General features: G+C 45.1%; 1 protein-coding gene across 1 annotated transcript in view; it reads right to left on the reverse strand.

Annotated features, from left to right (window-relative positions):
* ppm1h (protein phosphatase, Mg2+/Mn2+ dependent, 1H) overlaps positions 1-21,584 on the reverse strand; it is a 213,854-nt gene that overhangs the window by 19,778 nt on the left and 172,492 nt on the right. Inside the window, exons 7-8 of the mRNA XM_073058736.1 lie at positions 17,589-17,652; positions 7,066-7,173 (exon numbers count right to left, since the gene is read on the reverse strand). Coding sequence (XP_072914837.1) covers positions 7,066-7,173; positions 17,589-17,652 — 172 coding nt within the window. The remainder of the gene's footprint in view (positions 1-7,065; positions 7,174-17,588; positions 17,653-21,584) is intronic.

Below are 21,584 nucleotides of genomic sequence, written 5' to 3' on the forward strand. Positions count from 1 at the left end.
GCCAGCGCGCGGGGAGAGACTTTGGTAATGCACCACTGACGTCATTTCCGCCCGGAAAGGGTGGGCACTAGGGATTAAATGCCAGAGCCGCAAAGTTTGAATAAACTAGTCTCGAAACGACTTACCAACTGCGTGTCGTCTCTAGCTCTGTATGTAGTACATCGCTACATTGGTGACCCCGACGGTCCAAATGGGATTTGGACCAAAGATGACCGACTCTTCATCTGTTCACACAGTTTCACTAAAACTGCCGACTTTCTGGATGCTGCGACCACGCGTGTGGTTTAGCCAAGCAGAAGCCCAGTTCCAGATTCGACAGATATCCTCTGATTCCACGTGTTACTACCACGTGGTGAGCGCCCTTGACCAGGAGACGGCCGCCCAGGTTGCGGATTTCATACAGTCGCCCCCGGAAGAAGGCAAATATGAAGCATTCAAAGCGCTGCTCATTGGGACCTTTGGCCTCTCGTGGCATGAGCAGGTTGCCCGCCTGCTTCACCTGGATGGTTTGGGAGACAGGCTGCCATCAGCATTGATGAACGAGATGCTGGCCCTGGCTGACGGACACAAGCCCTGCCTCATGTTTGAGCAGGTGTTCCTAGAGCAGCTGCCCGAGGACATACATCTGCTGCTGGCCGACACAGATTTCAGCGACCTCTGGAAGGTGGCGGCCTGGGCAGACGTGCTGTGGAAAGCCAAGAGGGAGAGCGTGGCGTCCGTCGGTCAGATTACCAGGCCACGCGCCCAACAGCAGACCAGACCAGGCCCGGCAGGGGGGCGCACACAACACAGAGGCAGGAATGAGGAGGACAGTGAACAGTGGTGTTTCTACCACCAGTAGTGGGGCACAGAAGCCCGCCGTTGTCGCCCGCCCTGCAAGGGCCAGGGCCAGCTGCTGCTAATGACTATGGCGGCTGGCCACCAGGACAGCCTCTTGTACGTCTGGGACAAACAGTCGGGACGCCGCTTCTTGGTCGACACCGGAGCGGAAATCAGCGTCTTGCCCCCGACGGGGTACGACACCCGCAACAGGAAGCCAGGACCCACCCTGAAGGCCGCAAACGGCAGCACGATACGGACCTACGGCACCCGCACAGTGCAGCTGCAGTTCGGCACCAGCCGGTTCACGTGGGACTTCACACTGGCCGCGGTGGCCCAACCACTCCTGGGGGCAGACTTCTTGCGAGCTCACAGCCTGCTGGTCGACTTGCAAGGGAAAAGACTGGTACATGCCGAGACTTTCCAGACGTTCTCCCTGGGTGAAGCTAAGTTGCCGGCCCCACACCTGGACTCCATCACTCTGTCGGGGAATGAATTCACCAGAATCCTGGCGGACTTTCCATCGATTCTGGCACCGCAGTTCACGGCAGCCATGCCCAGACACGGGGTACAGCACCACATTCCGACCCAGGGACCACCCCTCCACGCCCGCGCACAAAGGCTCCCCCTGGAAAAGCTCCGCCTGGCGAAGGAGTTCAAGAGGATGGAGGAATTGGGGATCGTACGGAGGTCCGACAGCCCATGGGCCTCCCCCCTGGACATGGTGCCCAAAGCAGCCGGGGGTTGGAGACCATGTGGCGACTACCGCAGACTGAACGAGGCTACAACTCCAGACCACTACCCCGTGCCGCACATACAGGACTTTGCAGCAAACTTGCACGGGGCAAGAATATTTTCCAAAGTAGACCTCGTCTGGGGATACCATCAAATCCCAGTGCACCCTGAAGTCATCCCCAAAACAGCACTCATCACCCCTTTCGGCCTGTTCGAGTTCCTCCGAATGCCGCACAGACGTTCCAGCGGCTAATGCATGCGGTGGGACGCGACCTGGACTTTGCGTTCATCTGTTTGGACGACATCGCCAGGAGCATCTGTCTCACCTCCGCCAGCTCTACTCCCGCCTGAGTGATTTCGGCCTCACGATCAACCCAGCCAAATGCCAGTTCGGTCTCGATACCATTGACTTCCTGGGCCACAGGATTACCAAAGACGGGGCAACACCTCTGCCCACCAAGGTAGACGCGATCCGCCACTTTGCCCAGCTCAACATGGTCAAAGGCCTACAGGAGTTCGTTGGTATGGTGAACTTCTACCACCGTTTCCTCCCCTCAGCAGCCCGTATCATGCGCCCTTTGTACACCCTGATTTCGGGTAAAGGCAAGGACATTACTTGGGACGAGGAGGCCGCGGCTGCTTTCGTTAAAGCCAAGGAAGCCTTGGCAGATGCCGCGATGCTGGTGCACCCCAGAACGGACGTTCCGACCGCCCTCACGGTGGACGCATCCGACACAGCAGTCGGTGGGGTGCTGGAGCAGCTCATCGAGGGACACTGGCAACCCCTGGCGTTCTTCAGCAAGCACCTACGACCACCCGAACTCAAGTACAGTGCTTTCGACCGGGAGCTGTTGGCACTGTATCTGGTGATCCGGCATTTCAGGTACTTCTTATAAGGCAGGCCGTTCACCGCGTTCATGGACCACAAACCATTGACCTTCGCGTTCACGAAGGTGTCTGATCCCTGGTCAGCTTGCCAGCAGCGACATCTGTCCTATATCTCCGAGTACACGACGGACATCCAGCATGTCTTGGGAAAGGACAACGTCGTGGCGGACGCACTCTTCAGAACAGCTGTCCAGGCCCTGTCCCTGGGGGTGGACTATGCAGCACTGGTGGAGGCGCAGCAGGCAGACGACGAGATGCCCAGCTACAGGACCGCAGTCTCGGGTTTGCAGCTGCAGGACTTTCTCGTAGGCCCAGGTGAGAGGACCCTCCTGTGTGACGTGACTACCAGTCAACCTAGCACCATCGTCCCGGCAGCCTGGAGGCGGCGAGTTTTCGACTCCATACACAGTTTGGCGCACCCATATATCAGGACAACCGTCTGGCTGGTCTCCAGCAAGTTCGCGTGGCACGGACTTTGCAAGCAGGTCAGTGAATGGGCCAGAATGTGCGCGCAGTGCCAAACAGCCAAGGTGCAGCGGCACACTAAAGCCCCGCCGCAGCAGTTCGAACCCACCCACCGGAGGTTCGACCACATTCGTGTGGATATCATGGGCCCCCTACCAGTGTCCTGAGGAGCGCGGTACCTCCCAACTATGGTAGACCGGTTCACAAGGTGGCCAGAGGCGGTCCCGCTCACCGACACATCTGCCGATTCCTGCGCCCAAGCACTGATTGCAACCTGGGTAGCACGTTTCGGGGTACCGGCCCACATTACCTCTGACAGAGGCGCCCAGTTCACCTCCAGCCTGTTGGGAACGCAGCTACACCACACTACTGCCTACCACCCACAGTCGAACGGACTAGTGGAACGCTTCCACTGTCACTTGAAGTCGGCTCTCATGGCCCGCCTGAGAGGACCTAACTGGGTGGACGAGCTTCCTTGGGTCCTGCTTGAAATTCACACAGCGCCCAAAGAGGATCTGCACGCCTCATTGGCGTACAGCGCACCCCTGGCCGTCCCAGGAGAGTTCATACCAGCCCCAAGGGGGCAAGAGGAAGAACCCGCAGCAGTCCTGGACAGGCTACGCGAAAGGCTCGGCAACCTGGCCCCCGTACCAACTTCACAGCATGGACGGACCCTGACCCATGTACCCAAAGACCTGCAGGACTGTAAGTTTGTGTTTGTACGAAGGGGCGGACACCGGGCACCGCTACAGCGGCCGTACGAGGGGCCGTTCAAGGTGATCAACAACAATGGGTCCACATACGTTCTGGACATTGGGAGGAAAGAGTAGGTTTTCACGGTGGACTGACTCAAACCAGCCCATGTGGACTTGGCGCAGCCGGTCGATGTTCAGGCACCGCGGCGCAGAGGCAGACCTCCCAAACAGAGGCTGATCCAGACTGTGGACATTGGGGGGGGGGGGTTATGTGGCGACCCACTTCCTGCGCAGGCGAACTGGCTCACAAATAGCCAGCGCGCGGGGAGAGACTTTGGTAATGCACCTCTGATGTAATTTCCGCCTGGAGAGGGCGGGCGCTAGGGATTAAATGCCAGCGCCGCGAAGTTTGAATAAACTAGTCTCGAAACGACTTACCGACTGCATGTCGTCTCTAGCTCTGTATGTAGTACATCGCTACAGTATTCTTAGAGATGGTATATATAATTATCTGGATAGACAGGGTCTGATTAGGACCAGTCTACATGGATTTGTGTGTGGAAGGTCATGTTTGACAAATCTTATTGAATTTTTTGAAGAGGTTACGAGGAAAGTTGACGAGGTTAAAGCAGTGGATGTTGTCTATATGGTCTTCAGTAAGGCCTTTGACAAGGTTCCGCATGGAAGGTTAGCTAGGAAGGTTCAATTCTTAGGTATTAATATTGAAGTAGTAAAATGGATTCAACAGTGGCTGGATTGGAGATGCCAGAGAGTAGTGGTGGATAACTGTTTGTCAGGTTGGAGGCCGGTGACTAGTAGTGTGGCTCAGGGATCTGTACTGGGTCCAATGTTGTTTGTCATATACATTAATGATTTGGATGATGGGGTGGTAAATTGGATTAGTAAGTATGCAGATGATACTAAGGTAGGTGGCGTTGTGGATAATGAAGTAGGTTTTCAAAGTTTGCGAAGAGATTTAGGCCGGTTAGAAGAGTGGGCTGAGCGATGGCAGATGGAGTTTAATGCTGATAAGTGTGAAGTGCTACATTTTGGTAGGAATAATCCAAATAGGACATACATGGTAAATAGTAGGACATTGAAGAATGCAGTAGAACAGAGTGATCTAGGAATAATGGTGTATAGTTCCCTGAAGGTAGAATCTCATGTGGATAGGGTGGTGAAGAAAGCTTTTGGTATGTTGGCCTTTATAAATCAGAGCATTAAGTATAGGAGTTGGGATGTAATGGTAAAATTGTACAAGGCATTGGTATGGCCGAATTTGGAGTATTGTGTACAGTTCTGGTCACCGAATTACATGAAAGATGTCAACAAAATAGAGAGAGTACAGAGATGATTTACTAGAATGTTACCTGGGTTTCAGCACCTAAGTTACAGAGAAAGGTTGAACAAGTTAGGTCTTTATTCTTTGGAGCGTAGAAGGTTGAGGGGGGACTTGATAGAGGTATTTAAAATTATGAGGGGGATAGATAGAGTTGACGTGGATAGGCTTTTTCCATTGAGAGTAGGGGAGATTCAAACAAGAGAACACGAGTTGAGATTTAGGGGGCAAAAGTTTAAGGGTAACATGAGGGGGAATTTCTTTACTTAGAGAGTGGTAGCTGTGTGGAATGAGCTTCCAGTAGAAGTGGTAGAGGCAGGTTCGGTATTGTCATTTAAAGTAAAATTGGATAGGTATATGGACAGGAACAGAATGGAGGGTTATGGGCTGAGTGCAGATCGGTGGGACTAGGTGAGTGTAAGCGTTCGGCACGGACTAGAAGGGCAGAGATGGCCTGTTTCCGTGCTGTAATTGTTATATGGTTATATGGTTTAACCTGGCTAAATTGAATATAAAGGGACAGTACACAGTCAATGGTTGGACACTTAACAGGGTTGATGTGCAGAGGAAACTTGGAGCTACACAGATTGATAGGGTGGCACAGAAGGCAGATGGCATTCTTGTCTTTACTAGTTGAGGAACTGAGTTCAAGAGTCGGGAAGTTATGTTGAAGCTTTATAAAACTCTAGTTAGACTGTATCTAGAGTACTGTACTCAATTCTGCTCGTCCCATTAGAGGAAGGACATCGAGGCTTTGGAGAAAGTGCAGAAGTAGTTCACCAGATGTGTAGGACATTGAGTGATGGGTGCCAGGAGTGGTGGTGGAAGTACTTACAGTAGAGCGGCTCAAGGCACTCTGAACATAGACGTAGGAATGTGCAGGAAATGGAATAATATGGACATTGTGTAGGCAGAAGAGGTTAGTTTAGTTAGACATTTGATTGCTAATTTAATGGGTTCTGCCAACATTGTGCCAATAGGCCTGTTCCTGAGCCATGCTGTTTTATATTCTTATGAACATGTTTTAAAGTTGTAGAGATGCGAATGTCTGCATTGTGTGGAGATCAAAAAAAATTCTTGATATATGATGTGGTGGTGTCTGCTGAGAGGCTTGTTACCTGCAATTGATCCGTCTAAAGAAATGAACGAGGACAGTGAAAAGAAATTAAAAAACAATTCTGGAACTGTATGTTTCATAATTCCTCCTGCACCATCTCAGGGAATAGATAAGCAATCAATATCCATTATAAGCCACAGGCTCCTGCATCTATCCCAATTATCTCTGCTCATACCTTCTTGTAAACATTGCAGCCTCAGTTTCTCTAGCTCAATCATGCCTGCACACTTTCCACAAGGGTATTTTTTTTTTTAGGTGACTGACCTTCTACATAACTATGGATTCACCTGCACAATGCCAGTACTCAAATTATGCTTCTACCCAAATCAAAGATAGGGTTCCTATAATTCTTCTGTTCCATCCCAGCAGTTCCACACTCAATAGATTGTTCTGTGCATCTTGCCATCAGTAGGTATTTTACAACCTCCTCTTTAACATACTCAAAAGGACCCATTGTCTTACACTTTACTCTTGAGCAATAATAATGCAGGTACAGTGACTCCACACAGAGTGTTTTCTGAATACAGACCCTATTTGCAAAGCCGTTCTATAAAGAGCGCTTTTTAAACTTCATGCTGCTTCCCATTTACATGTTAAGAGCTGAAGATGGACTCCCATTTAAGAGCAGAAGTTAAACAAAGCAATATAGTTGAAAGTTTACTTACAACTGTTTGTGACCTTTCAAATGACAGCTGCTATTTGGAAAGCAAGCTTAGCAAATGTGAAATCGAAGTGTGTATCTGTCACATTGGAGTCCAAGAGAAATGGATGAAAACACGAGGAAAAGACAATTTTAAAATCACACAGAACACTGTTGTTTCCTACCACCTAATCCAGACTGAGGAGTTAGTTTTGATACCAATAAGAGAAGGATGTCTCATCTTTTTTTTGCCAACACTGAATAAAAGGAAATTTGGCATTAATTAATTTATGCCAGTAGACAATTGGATAAATTGCCTACACTGCTTATAAGAAACATGATATAGAAAATAGTAAGATTACTTTACCTCGGGTGTGCTTGAGAGAAAGGGCTTTATGTGGATATTTGAATCATGAACTTTCAAATCATGGTCTCCAAATCCTCGAGTCACACCGATAGTTGCCATTACACGGGCCTAGTGGAAAAAAAAATCACATTTTGTACCTCAGCATGGACATCAACTTTAAGTTCATATAGCCACTTCTTATTTACAATTCATCAATTAGTCCTTTATAATGCATTTCATTGCCTATCAGGTACTTTAAGACACACAGGGGCTGCACCAGACAGTACAAAAATACAGACTACCTGTGTCACAATGCAAGTCCCAGTCATATAAGAGTTAACCCAGGCTCACAGAACTTAAGTGGCGAAAAACAAGTTGCTGTACAGAGCCAGTGACCCAGGTTCAATTCCCGTCACTGTCTGCAAGGAGTTTGTATGTTCTCCCTGTCACCGCGTGGGTTTCCTCCGGGTGCTTCAGTTTCCTCCCACAGTCCAAAGACGTGCAAGTTAGAGTTAGTAAGTAGTGGGCATGCTACGTTGGTATTTGATGCAAATAATGTATTTCACTGCATGTTTCAATGTACACATAAAAAAAGAGCAAATCTTTATCTTACCTTCATCATGCTCCAGCTGATCATTATTTGCTCAACCATAATAAAGTAGTAGGGAGGAATAAGAGTAAATGAAGATTGAGGAAAATAAAGCAAGTAGGACAATATTTGTGGTTACTTAAAGTTGTCATAGCTGGGGAGGGATAAGCTCCCACTATCACGGTAGCATAGTGGCTAGTACAATGTCTTACAGTACCAGCAACCCAGGTTTAATTCCCACTGCTGCCTGTAAGGGGTTTGTACGTTCGCCCTGTGACCATGTGGGTTTCCTCCGGGTGCTCTGGTTTCCTCCCACAGTCCAAAGACATACCATTTGGGAGGTTAATTGGTCATTGTAAATTGTCCTGTGAATGGGCTAGGGTTAAACTGGGAGATTGTTGGGTGGCAGGACTCAAAGGGCTGCGCTATATCTCAATAAACAGCAACATACACAAAATGCTGGTGGAACACAGCAGGCCAGGCAGCATCTATAGGGAGAAGCACTGTTGATGTTTCGGGCCGCGACCCTTCGTCAGGACAGAGTATAAACAGCATTTTTTACTCAATTTCTGGTATTCATTCATTACATAATGTGACACTTGTTAGGTAAATATACAGTGACACACTACATCCGTTTCAAATACTAATGATCTATTTAACGACTGAAGATTAGGTTTATTTGTAACACGTCCATTGAAACAAAGTGAAATGCATCAATTGTGTCAAAGCAGATCAGTGAGAATTGTGCTGGGCAGCCCGCAAGTGTTGCCACACTTCCAGTGCCAACTTAGCATGTGCACAATGAACATCTTTAGAATGTGGGAGGAAACTGCAGCACCTGGAGAAAACTCAATTCATAAGGAAAATGCACAAAGTCTTTCCATACAAAGATGATTGCTGGCACTGTAAAGCAATGCACCAACTCTACACTACTGGCTTCCCCAGTATGTCATTTGTTCACCAACATTTAATGAAGAGTTTCTTGAAAAAGCACCTGCCATTTAATGGTAAGATATTTTGGCAGTGAAATAAAAAAGATAGTTTCAAGACTGGTAAGAAGGGACTTGCACTTGTATCGATCAAGCTCTGGAACTCTCCCAGCACTTTAATAACATTGGCCTGCTTTTTCACTTAACCCCACAGCTGAGATGCATAAAGGACTCTTTTAATTAGCAATGACCAAATAATGTGCTGTTTGTCATCCAATTCAAAGAATATTGGATGCAGCATAAAGAAGATCTGTCCTGCTTTTCTTTTATTTGATTTGCTGTTATGTTATTATTGTTGCTTGTGCTTTTTCAAAGTTCAAAGTAAATTTGTATGTCCATATGATCATGACAGAAGATACTGGAACAAAATTGGGCCATTCAGCCCATCGAGTCTGCTCCACCATTTCATCATGGCTGATCCATTTCCCTTTCAGTCTCAATCTCCTGCCTTCTCCCATTATCCCTTCACGCCCTGACTAACCAAGAATCTATCAACCTCTGCCTTAAATATAAATACTTGGCTTCCACAGCTGCCTGTGGCAATGAATTCCACAGATTCACCACTCTCTGGCTAAAGAAATTCCTCATCTCTGTTCTAAATGGGCACCCCTTTATTCTGAGGCTGTGTCCTCTGGTCTTAGACTCTCCCACCAAAGGAAACAACCTCTCCACATCCACTCTATCGAGACTTTCCAACATTTGATAGGTTTCAATGAGATCCCCCCTCATTCCTCTGAATTCTAGCAAGTACAGGCCCAGTCATCAAACACTCTTCCTACGATAAGCTTTTCAATCCCGGAATCATTTTCGCAAATTTCCTTTGAACTCTCTCCAATGTCAGTACATCCTTTCTTAGATAAGGGGCCCAAAACTGCTCACAGTACTCTAAGTGAGGCCTCACCAATGCCTTACAAAGCCTCAACATTTCATCCTTGCTTTTATATTCTAGTCCTCTCAAAATTAATGATAATGCTGCACTTGCCTTCCTCACCACCAGCTCAACATACAAACTAACCTTTAGGGAATCCTGCACAAGGGCTTCCAAATCCCTTTGCACCTCAGATTTTTGAATTTTCTCTCCATTTAGAAAATAGTCTACACCTTTTATATTTTCTACCAAAGTGCATGTCCTTACACTTCCTGACACCATATTCTATCTGCCAATTCTTTGACCATTCTCCTGACCTGTCTAAGTCCTTCTGTAGCCTCTCTGCTTCCTCAACACTACCTGCCCCTCCACCAATCTTTATGTCATTCACAAACAAGCCATTAATTCCGTCATCCAAATCATTGACGTATAAATTCCAAAGAACCCTGTGGAACACCACTAGTCACCAGCAGTCAGCCAGAGGAGGCTCCCATTATTCCCACCCTTTGCCTCCTGCTAATCAGCCAATGCTCTATGCATGATAGTATCTTTCCTGCAACACCATGGGCTCTTAACTTGCTAAGCAGCCTCATGTGTGGCACCTTGTCAGAGGCCTTCTGAAAATCCATGTATAAAACATCCACCCATTCTGTCTATCCTACTTGTTATTTCAGTAGGTTTCAATAGGTACATTTAACGTGAGAGCAATGTATACAATATACATCCTGAAATTCTTTTTCTTCAAGGAAATCCAACAGATTTGTCAAGCAAGATTTTCCCATAAGTAAACCATGCCAACTACGCCCTATTTTATCATGTGCCTCCAAGTACCCTGAAACCACATCATTAACAATTGACTCCAACATCTTCCCAACCAGTGAGGTCAGAGTAACTGCCCTATAATTTCCTTTCTTCTGCCTTTCTCTCTTCTTGAAGAGTGGAGTGACATTTGCAAATATACAGTGCTCTGGGACAATGCCATAATCCATTGCTTCTTCAAAGATCATTACTAATGCCTCCACAATCTCTTCAGCCTCCTCTTCTAAAACCCTGGGGTGTAAGGCCATCTGGTCCAGGTGACCTATCTACCATCAAGATCTTTCAGTTTCCCAAGCACCTTCTCCTTAGGAATGGTACCTTCACTCAATTCTGCGTCCTGACACTCTCGAAAGTGAAGACTGGTGCATAATACTTAATAATTTCATCTGCCATTTCCTTGTCTCGCATTGCTACATCTCCAGCATCATTTCCCAGCAGTCCAATATCTACTCTCGCCTCTTCTTTACACTTCATATATCTAAAGAAATTTTGGTACCCTCTTTAATATTACTGGCTAGCTTACCTTTGTATTCCATCTTTTCCTTCTTTTTGATTTTGTTAGTTGTCTTTTGTTGGTTTTTAAAAGCTTAGCAATCCTCTAACTTCCCACTAATTTCTGCTCTGTTACATGTCCTCTCTTTGGCTTTTATGTTGGCTTTGACTTCTCTTGTCAGCCACAGTTGCGTCACCTTACCTTTAGAATACTACTACTTCTTCTTCTCTGGGATGTATCTATCCTGCGTCTTCGGAATTGCTCCCAGCAATGCCAGCCATTGCTGCTCTGCTGTCATCTCCTGCCGGAGTTCTTTTCCAATTAATTCTGGCCAACTTGCTCTCCTGCTTCTGTAATTCCCTTTACTCCACTGTAATACTGATACATCTGATTTTAGACCTCAAATTGCAGGGTGAACTCTATCATATCATGATCACTGCTTCCTAAGGGTTCCATTACCCTTAGCTCCCTAATCAAATCCAGTTCATTACACAACACCTAATCCAGACTAACTGATCCCCTAGTCAGCTCAACCACAAACTGCTCTAAAAAGCCATCCCATAGCCATTCTACAAATTCACTTTCCATTGATCCAAAATCAGCAGCAAACTGATTTTCCCAATATTGAAGTCCCCCATAACTATTGTAACATTGCCCTTTTGGCATGCATTTTCTATCTCCCATTGTAATTTGCATAACACATCCTTACTACTGTTTGGGGGTCTCTATAGAACTTCCATCAGGGTCTTTTTGCCCTTGCAGTTCCTTAGCTTTACCCACAATGATTCAACAACTTCTGACCCTATGTTACTTTTTCTAATAATTGGATTTCATTTTTTTTTTTACCAGCAGAGCAATGCCACCCTCTCTGCCTACCTGCCTGTCCTTTTGATACAGTGTGTATCCCTGTACGTTAAGCTCCCTGCTATGATCTTCTTTCAGCCACGATTCAGTGATGCCCACAATGTCATACATGCCAATCTGTAACTGTGTTCCAAATTGATCTACCTTATTCTGTATACCGCGTGCATTCAAATATGACACATTCTCTCCTGTATTCATCACCCTTTTTGATTTTGCTCCCCTTGTACATTGTAACTCATCCCATTGACTGTAATTTTGCCCCATCATCAGCCCTCCTGAACAGCTCTAGTAAACCTGCCCAGAAGGATATTGGACCCCCTTGGGTTCAGATGTAACCCGTCCCTTTTGTGCAGGTTGTATCTTCCCCAGAAGAGATCCCAATGATTCAGAAATGTGAATCACTACCCAGTTCCTTAACCATGCATTCATCTGCCAATCGTCCTATTCTTACCCTTATTGGCTCGTGGCATAGGCAGCAATTCCTGGAGATCCTGCTTTCCCGCTTTCTACCAAGCTCCCCAAAATCTGTCTTCAGGACCTCACTGTCCTTACCCACGTCACTGGTGCTTATATTTACTAAGTCTTCTGGCTGCTCACCCTCCCCCTTTAGAATACCGTGGACCCAATCCTGACCCTGACACCTGGGAGGCAATGTAGCACCTGGCTGTCTCAATTGTGTCCACAGAATCTTGCCCCTATTCCTCTAACTATGGAATGGCTTATCAACACTACAGTCTTCTGCACCTCTTCTCTTCTGAACCACAGCACCAGACTCCGTGTCAGAGACCCAGTTGCTGTGGCTCCCCCTGGTAGGTTGTCCCCCTCAACAGTATCTAAAGTGGTATACTTACTATTGAGCAGAATGGCCACAGGGGTACTCTGCACAGGCTGCCCATTTCCCTTCCTCCTCCTGACAGTCACCCAGTTACCTGCCTCCTCCACCCTCGGGGTGACCACCTCCCTGTAGCTCCCATCATTTCCTCAGTCTCCCATCGAGCTGCAGCTCCCGTTCCTCAACACATTCTCCGAGGAGCTGCAACTCGGTGCACTGGGTGCAGATGTGGTTATCCGGGAGGCTGGAGGTCTCCCCGAATCCCAACATCTCACACACAGGACAAAACACAGCCACTGCAGCCATTCTCACTGCACTAACTGTGCCCTAACAGATGAGGGATGATGAATAAAGAAGAAGCCTATCAGATACTTAACTTGCTCAAGCCTGATGAGCCAAAGCCCCTCCAACACTGCCCACTCACAAAACAGCCGCTCCACTTGCTCCTGCTTTATTTTATTTGCCCTCCCTAATTAATCCTGTTTACTTACTGGATGTAATTCAAATCCAAAAACTGCCCCAAAATGCTGCATTAAAAAAAAATCTTCAGCTATGAGCCCAAGTGAAATCACCACTTCTTCTCGTGCTCCTGCTCCCCAATTGGGTGCAGTCCACTCCGAAAACTGCCGCAAAGCACTGCCCTTTATTAATCTTCAGCCACGGACCCAAGTGAAATCACCACTTCTTATCGTGCTCCTGCTCCCTGATTGGGTGCAGTCCAACTCCACCATATCCAACACTGAGATTCTGAACATAGTGGGTATTCTATGTTTAAGAGCTTTTTTTAAAAAAACATTTACTGTACATTGAAACATACAGTGAAATGTGTTGTTTGTGTCAACAACCAACACAGTCCAAAGATTGTGCTATGGGCAGCCCGCAAGTGATACCATGTTTCTGACACTAACATAGCATGGCCCCAACTCAGTAACCCTAACTTGTACATCTTTAGAATGTGGGAGGAAACCGGAGCATCCGGAGGAAACTTATGTGGTCACCAGGGAGAATGTACAACCTCCTTATGGGCAACGGTGGGAATTAAACCCCAATCGCTGGTGTTGTACTGCATTATGCTAGCTACTACACTACGTACTGTGCTCTTTCTGGAATGTGTGGCTACACTTGTGGCTTTCCCAGCACATCCTCAGGTTGTGATCATTGCGAACGCAAATGCCTCATTTCACTGTATATTCCGATGTACATATGATAAAATAAATCTGAATGTGAAGTCTTAATTGTCTTGTGAACACCTGCAAGAAAATGAATCTCGTGGTAGTATATGGTGACATAAACATACTTTAATACATTTACTTTGAACTTGGCTTCCAGTATGGATCTTTTACAGACATGAGTGAGCTGACCAGATCTCTGTTCACACCTCATTCAAAAAAGAATCAACACTTTGAAACTGTGATTCTAGTTGGACTATAGATTTTATTCTGACCATTCTGGAGTAGTCTAGGGATAAATAATATGTCTCAATGGTGACATTACAGTTTTATGTGGCAGGCTATATTTGTCCTGAACTGGATGCACTGAGTATTTCACATCTTGCAAATGTTCAATCAGCGTACCTCTGAATATTTATGAGTTCCAATATCTATCCACCAGTGAAATTGACACACGAGGTGAATTTCAATAACCATGTAAAGCTTCAATTTCTCATTCATTTTTTATCCTGTGATACACTGATTGGACTTGGAGATGGGGAGTTTCTATGACAGAACGGGCTTTTCTGAGAAACAGATTTTTTTCGCAGTGCACAAGCCTTGTATTTTTCCTGTGCTTCATTAACACAATCCATAGTTCCAACTTGTCATGTTAATTGAGGGGTGAAGGCATTTCTGTCTATGGAGAACTTGTAATGTTTTACTTAGCTTGACTGTCAGTAAGTTCGTTTGGCACAGATCATTCAGAACAGGCAAATGGGACATATTAGGCAGGAAACTGAGTCTTTGGGACACCAACAAAGGAAAATACAGTTAGTAAAGAATATCTAATGAAGAAGAAAGGAAAGTGTACATATGGCTGACTATCCCAAAATATTTTAAAATGGTACTTTTATAGTGTATTTACTTAGAGATGCAACCTGGTAGCAGGAACTTCTGGTCATAATTTATAATTTTATAATATAATTTCTGGAAATCGTGCATAGCAAGTTCCAACAAAATATGTATTGGCCCCAGATTAATTTTTTTTTTTGGTGATCTAGCCCTACAAAACATCACAGAAAAGACTGGGGTAGAAAAATCTGAATTGTGTGATTTTTATGGTCTCATGATAGACTAGTCGTTAGTGTAATGCTTTAAAATGCTAGCTTTTGGGATTCAATTCCTGCCGCTGTCTGGCAGGAGGTTGTACGTTCTCTCTGTGACTATGTGGGTTCCCTCAGGTGTTCCAGCTCCCCCCTACACCCACAAGATGTCCCAGTTAGGGTTAGTGAGTTGAGGGCATGTTATGTGGGTGCCGCAAGTGCCTCAACACTTGCAGCTGCCCCCAGCACATCCTCGGACTATGTTGATCGCTGACGCAAACAGCACATTTCACAGTATATTTCAATATACACGTGACAAATAAAGCTAATCTCTCTTTATCTCTATAAAAGTGATAAATGGGCTTTGAACCCTGCTCCTAATACTCATTTCCTTTAAAATAAGTCAAAGTGGATTGCAGTGTGCATATTTTATTTCACTGGACACTTAAGAGCATATGACAGAGAATAAATTTTACTCTTAATATCTTGTCTTTTCCATACTGGCATTTGTGCAAATTTACATGCGTAAATTGTGTGTTTTATTCCTAAATTGCTAAAGTGACTACAATACTAAAAGCATATCATTACTTGTTACAATACCTTGGGTCTTCCTAAGATTATGATAAAAACCGTATATATGCAAATTTTTTTCTTTCCCTTAAAAACCAGATGAGAAAGGTTTATATATTTATACCGTAGAACAGTCTGAGATGGTGAGGCAGAAATTGTATGAACTTTACAGATGTCAAAGCAAAAGATTAGATTGTTAAAAATGGATGGAAAAATAAAAGCCTAAAGAAGGAATGAGATTGACTAGAGGGGCCAGAGGGACTGGTAGAGAAAGAACAAATTTGCATTTATATAGTCAATTTATCTGAAAAGCTCCACAGCATTTTGTGTAAAATGAATTCTTCATGAGATACAATTATTGTGGTTGTATTGGAAACCGGACAAGCTGGGTTACATTTATATAGCAACTTAGGTGCCCATTTTACAATGGACCAAAGCACTTATAGCTAAATTTTTTAGACTAAATTGGGTGCCATGGTAGCCTGGCAGTTAGCGCGATGCTATTAGAACTCAGGGAGTTCCGGAGTTCGGACTTCAATTCCAACACGGATCTGTAAGGAGTCTCTGTCGGTCCACTCCGTGCAATGTGTGAATTTTCCCCGGGTGCTCTGGTTCCCTCCCACAGTCCAATGTTGCACCGGGTAGGTTAATGGGTCATTGTAAATTGTCCCACAAGGTTAGGGTTAATTGGGTTTGTTGAGGGTCGCTGGGGCAACATGGCTCGAAGGGCTGGAAGGGCCTAATCTGCGCTGTATCACTAAATAAACAAATAATGCAGGCAGTGTGAGTTGAGAGGGAATTAAAGGGTTAATGCATGTGCAGCGTTTGACGGCTCTGGGCCTGTACTCGCTGGAGTTTAGTTGAATGAGCGAGGACCTCATTGAAACCTATTGAATATTGGAAGGTCTACATGGAATGGTCGTGGAAAAGATGTTTCCTATAGTGGGGGAGTCCAGGAGCAGAGGGAACAGCCTCAGAATAGAAGGACGTCCATTTAGAACAGAGATGAGGAGGAATTCTTTTAGCCAGAAGGTGGTGAATCTTTGGAATCATTGCCTCAGATGGCTGTGGAGGCAGAGTCATTGGGTACACTTATGACCGAGATTGACAGGTTGCTGATTAGCAAGGGTGTCAAAGATTACAGGGAGAAGGCAGGAGAATGGGGTTGAGAGAGAAAATAAATCAGCCATGATGGAATGGCGGAGTAAACTTGATGGGCCAAATGGCCTAATTCTGATCCTACGTCTTATTGTTTAATGGAAAGGTCTAAGATTCAGTCGGAAAAAGAATGGAAATTATTTGCAGAGATAACCATTCAGATTCAAATGTGCTTGTTTACTCAGCCAAGGAATATGTATTAAAGTATTGGGCTGGAACAAGTGGCAGGTTTAATTCATAGTGAAGCTTTGAATGACAGCATGGTTAGGCCATTGATGGGCCCTGCTTAAATTATCAGCATGTGACTTTGGGAAATAATTACATTCTATATGTCAGTAAATAACCTTGCAAGAATAATAATAAAAAGGAACTGTGTTCTTTCAGGTGGGGGGCTAGGATGCAAGGTTCCTTAAAGGTTGTCATATTCGAGGGAGGTAGTGGGGACAAGCTCCCACTATCTGTTAAATACTCCCGATGGTATGCATCTCATTTAGTCTCTGACAACCAAGTCCAGCTTCTAGCCTTCACGTGTGGCTTAGCGACTATGCCTGCCAGAACTGTTTCTACTGACAGGAGAAGAGGCAAAAGTAGGTTACTGATGCCTTAAAACCAGTCGCTTCGGGCAGATGGGGCTCGTCAACCGTGTTTGGCAGCTCATCTAGGAGAAGGAAATCTCTGATCTCAAACCTCTTCTGCTTTGTGGCTATTCCCACTCTTGGGAGTAAACCCTGAGGAAAAACCCAGGGCTGGAGTCCCTGAAGCAGTCTTATGTCAAGTTCAATGCTGACTTGCAACTCTGCGATGCTGCTGGTGCCAAACTGTATCAGCTCAGCCATTGCTTTGGATTCTTCAGCTGTGTGGAGAGGGGAAGCCTGCCACATGGGCAACAGCTTGCTCTCCATATCGTACTGCCCTGGCCTGCGTATCTAGACAGCTGGGACGCAACATCCATGGTCAACCTCCGACCAACGCAGGGCCTCCTTGGGATGAAATGGCTGGAGGAGCGGGACGAGCTCGTATTTCATTGCAGCAATCAGCATCTAACCTCTTCCCTGAATGGCCTCTAGCAATACAGATGCTCATATTCATTTGCAACATTATTCCCTACCTTTTTTCCCTCCCCGTATACCAAAGGAAACTTTAGATCATCTTCTTCGATGGTTTTATATGCCCTGTAGTGAAAAAGAAAAGTTTTCATCAGCAGAGTAAATTCACTGCCCCACCCACCTCAGGCTACATTTGCACTAGCTGACAAGGTCTAGATCGTAGCCTCCATTTTAAAGTCCCTTTGGAGTGGGAAGTGGTGCTTGGTTAGTACCTATCCCATTTTTCCACAAGGCTCACTTTAATGGGTATAGAAAGCAATGTTAGAACATAGTACAGGCCCTTTCCTTACAAAGTTGTGCCAATCGTTTAATATAGTTGACCCTTTTTCTATCATCCTTGTGCCTATCTATGAGTCTCTTTTATGTCCCTGACATATCTGTCTTTACCACCATCCCCATCAGGGTATTCCATGCACTCACGACTAACTTTGCGTTAAGACTTACCTATGACATCCCCACTATATTTTACTCCAATTACCTTAAAATTGTGCTCCCTCAAATTAGCCATTTATAAATATAATTTTTTTTATATATGGGTAGAAATACATATATACAAATATAATCCCTTTAATGTAGTGTAATTTCTGTTATTTCGTGGCACTGAGTTGCAACAGGGTAGCAAATTACACAGCATCCACACAAACCGGGGTTTGGAGTGGTAGAGCCATCTCTGTCTCATAGGTTTGGCGGGACTGGAGAGTGTTTTCCCTTGATTTATACAGCCAAGGAAGCCAGGGGGCTTCACATGCATTATTGATAAGGACATGACTAGGTAGAAGGCCTGTCTCCCCAGCCTGACTCCTCTAGCAAAAGAAAGGCAGATCTCATTATCTTCCAGCACTACAGTCAAGTTGAAAATACAGTAAACTTAAAGAGTCATAGAGCAATACACCATTGCATCACATCAGTAGAAAGATGTGACAAAGGATCGGAAGATGTTGAATCCTTGTGGGTTGAGTTAAGAAACTACAAGGGTAAAATGACCCTGCTGGCAGTTCTATACAGGCCTCCCAACAGTAGCTGGGATGTGGATTACAGATTACAATGGGAAATAGAAAAGGTGTGTCAATAGGCCAATGTTATGATACACATTGGAGATTTCAATATGCACGTCAATTGAGAAAGGCAGGTTGGTAATGGATCTCAAGGTAGTGAGATTGTTGAATGCCAACGTGATGGCTTTTTAAAGTAGATTGCTGTTAAGCCTACTTGGGGATCAGCTATACTGGATTGGGTGTTATGCGATGAACTGATGGTCATTAGGAAGCTCAAGGTAAAAGAACCCTGAGGAGGCAGTGATCACAATATGATTGAGTTCAACTTGAAATTTGATAGGAGAAAGTAAAGTCTGATGTAGCAGTATTTCAGTGAAGGAATTTACAGTGGAATGAGAGAGGAGATGGCCAAAGTAAATTGGAAGGAGATGCTGGCAGGAATGACAACAGAGTAGCAATGGTGTGAGTTCCTGTGAGAAACTGAGGAAGGTGCAGGATAGATGTATTCCAAAAATAAAGAAATATTCAAATTGCAAAATAATACAACCGTGGCTGACAAAAGGAAGTCAAAGCTAATGTAAAAGCAAAAGAGGAAAAATTAGCAAAGCAAATATTAGTGGGAAGACAGAGAATTGGGAAGCTTTTTAAAACCTAGAGAGAGCAACAAATAGAGTCATTAGGAGGGAAAAGATGAAGCATGAAAGCCAGCAACAATATCAAAGTGCATAGTACAAAGCTTTTTTCCAGTATGTGAAAAAAAGAGATGAGAGTGGATATAGCACCATTTGAAACTGAGGCCAGAGAAATAACAGGGGGACAAAATGATGGCAGATGAACTAAAAGTATTTTGCATCAGTCTTCACTGTGGAAGACACTAGTAGTGTGCCAAATGTTGAAGAATGTGAAGGAAGAGAAGTGAGTGCAGTTACTATTACAAGGGAGAAGGTGCTCAAAAAGCTGAAAGACCTCATGGGTGCATAAGTCACCCAGATCAGATGAACTACACCTTAGGGTTCTGAAAGAGGTAGCATTAGAGATTGTGAAGACATTAGTAATGATCTTTCAAAAATCATTGGACTCTGGCATGCTGTCAGAGGACTGGAAAATTGGAAATGTCACCCCATTCTTTAAGGAAGGAGGAAGGCAACAGAAAGGAAATTTTATACCAGTTAGCCTGACCTCAGTGGTTGGGAAGATATTAGAGTCAATTGTTAAGGATGAGGTAATGGAGTACTTGGAGACACAGGACAAGATGGGACAAAGTCAGCATGGTTTCCTTATGGGAAAACCTTGCCTGACAAAGCTGTTGGAATTCTTTGAGAAGATTACGCATAGGATAGATAAAGGGGATGCAGGGGATGCAGTGGATGCTGCATATTTGGACTTTCAAAAGGCCTTTGACAAGGTGCAACACATGAGGCTGCTTACCAAGTTAAGAGCCTATGGTATTACAGGAAAATTACTGGTATGGTTAGAGCACTGGATGATTGGTAGGAGACAGTGAGTGGGAATAAAAGGATCATTTTCTGGTTGGCTGCCAGTGACTAGTGGTGTTCTGCAGGGATCGGTGTTGGGGCCGCTTCTTTATATGCTGTATGTCAATGATTTAGATGATGGAACAGATGGCTTTGTTGCCAAGTTTGCCGATGGGGCAAAGATTAGTGGAGGAGAAAGTAGTGTTGAGGATACAGGCACACTGCAGAAGGACTTAAGACAGATTAGGTGAATGGGCAAGAAAGTGGCAAATGAATTACAATGTTGGGAAATGCATGGTCATGAACTTTGGTAGTAGAAATAAATGTGCAGACTGTTTTCTAAATGGGGAGAAAATCCTAAAATCTGAGATGCAAAGGTACTTGAGAGTCCTTGTGAAGAACAAACTAAGGGTTAACTTGCAGGTAGAGTTGGTGATCAGGAAGGTAAATGCAATATTGGCATTTATTTCAAGAGGTGTAGAGTACAAGAGCAGGGATGTGATGCTGAGGCTTTATAAGGCACCGGTGAGGCCTCGTCTTGAGGATTGTGAACAGTATTGGGCTCCTCATCTAAGAAAAGATGTGCTGGCATTGGAGAGGGTTCACAGGATATTTACAAGGATGATTCCATGAATGAAAGAGTTATCATATGAGGAACGTTTGATAGCTCTGGGTCAGTACTCACTAGAATTTAGAAGGATGAGAGGGGATCTGATTGAAACATATAAGATTATTAAGGGATTGGACACACTGGAGGCAGGAAGCATGTTCCCGCTGATGGGTGAGTCCAGAACTAGAGGCCACAGTTTAAGAATAAGGGGTAGGTCATTTAGAACAGAGATGCGGAAAAACTTTTTCATCCAGAGAGTGGTGGATATGTGGAATGCTCTGCCCCAGAAGGCAGTGGAGGCCAAGTCTCTGGATGCATTCAAGAGAGAGTTAGATAGAGCTCTTATAGATAGCGGGGTCAAGGGATATGGGGAGAGGGCAGGAATGGGGTACTGATTGTGTATGATCAGCCATGATCACAGTGAATGGCGGTGCTGGCTAGAAGGGCTGAATGGCCTACTCCTGCATCTACTGTCTATTGTCTATTGAGGGGGGAATCTCATTGAAACCTTTCAAATGTTGAAAGGCCTAGAAAAGGTAGATGTGGAAAGGATGCTTGTTGTGGTGGGGACGTCTAGGACAAGCCGGCACAGCCTCAGCATAGAAGGATGTTTATTTAAAAAAGTGATGCAGAGAAATTTCTTTAGCCAGAACATGGTGAATTTGTGGAATTTGTTGCCACATGCAACTGTGGAGGCTGGGTTGTAGTGTGTATTTAAGGCAGAGTTTGAGAGGTTCTTGATTGGACATGGCTAGGGGGAGAAGGCCAGGGAGTGGGGATGAGCTGGGGGAAGAAAAAGATCAAGGCAGAGAAGACTCGATGGACAAAATGGCCTAATACTGCTCCTATGTCTTATGAATACAGGCCCTTCGGCCAACCACTCCACGCCAGCCATATTAACCATACTATGTCCCATTT

Source organism: Hemitrygon akajei, chromosome 10 (assembly GCF_048418815.1).
Source record: "Hemitrygon akajei chromosome 10, sHemAka1.3, whole genome shotgun sequence".
Lineage (NCBI taxonomy): Eukaryota > Metazoa > Chordata > Chondrichthyes > Myliobatiformes > Dasyatidae > Hemitrygon > Hemitrygon akajei.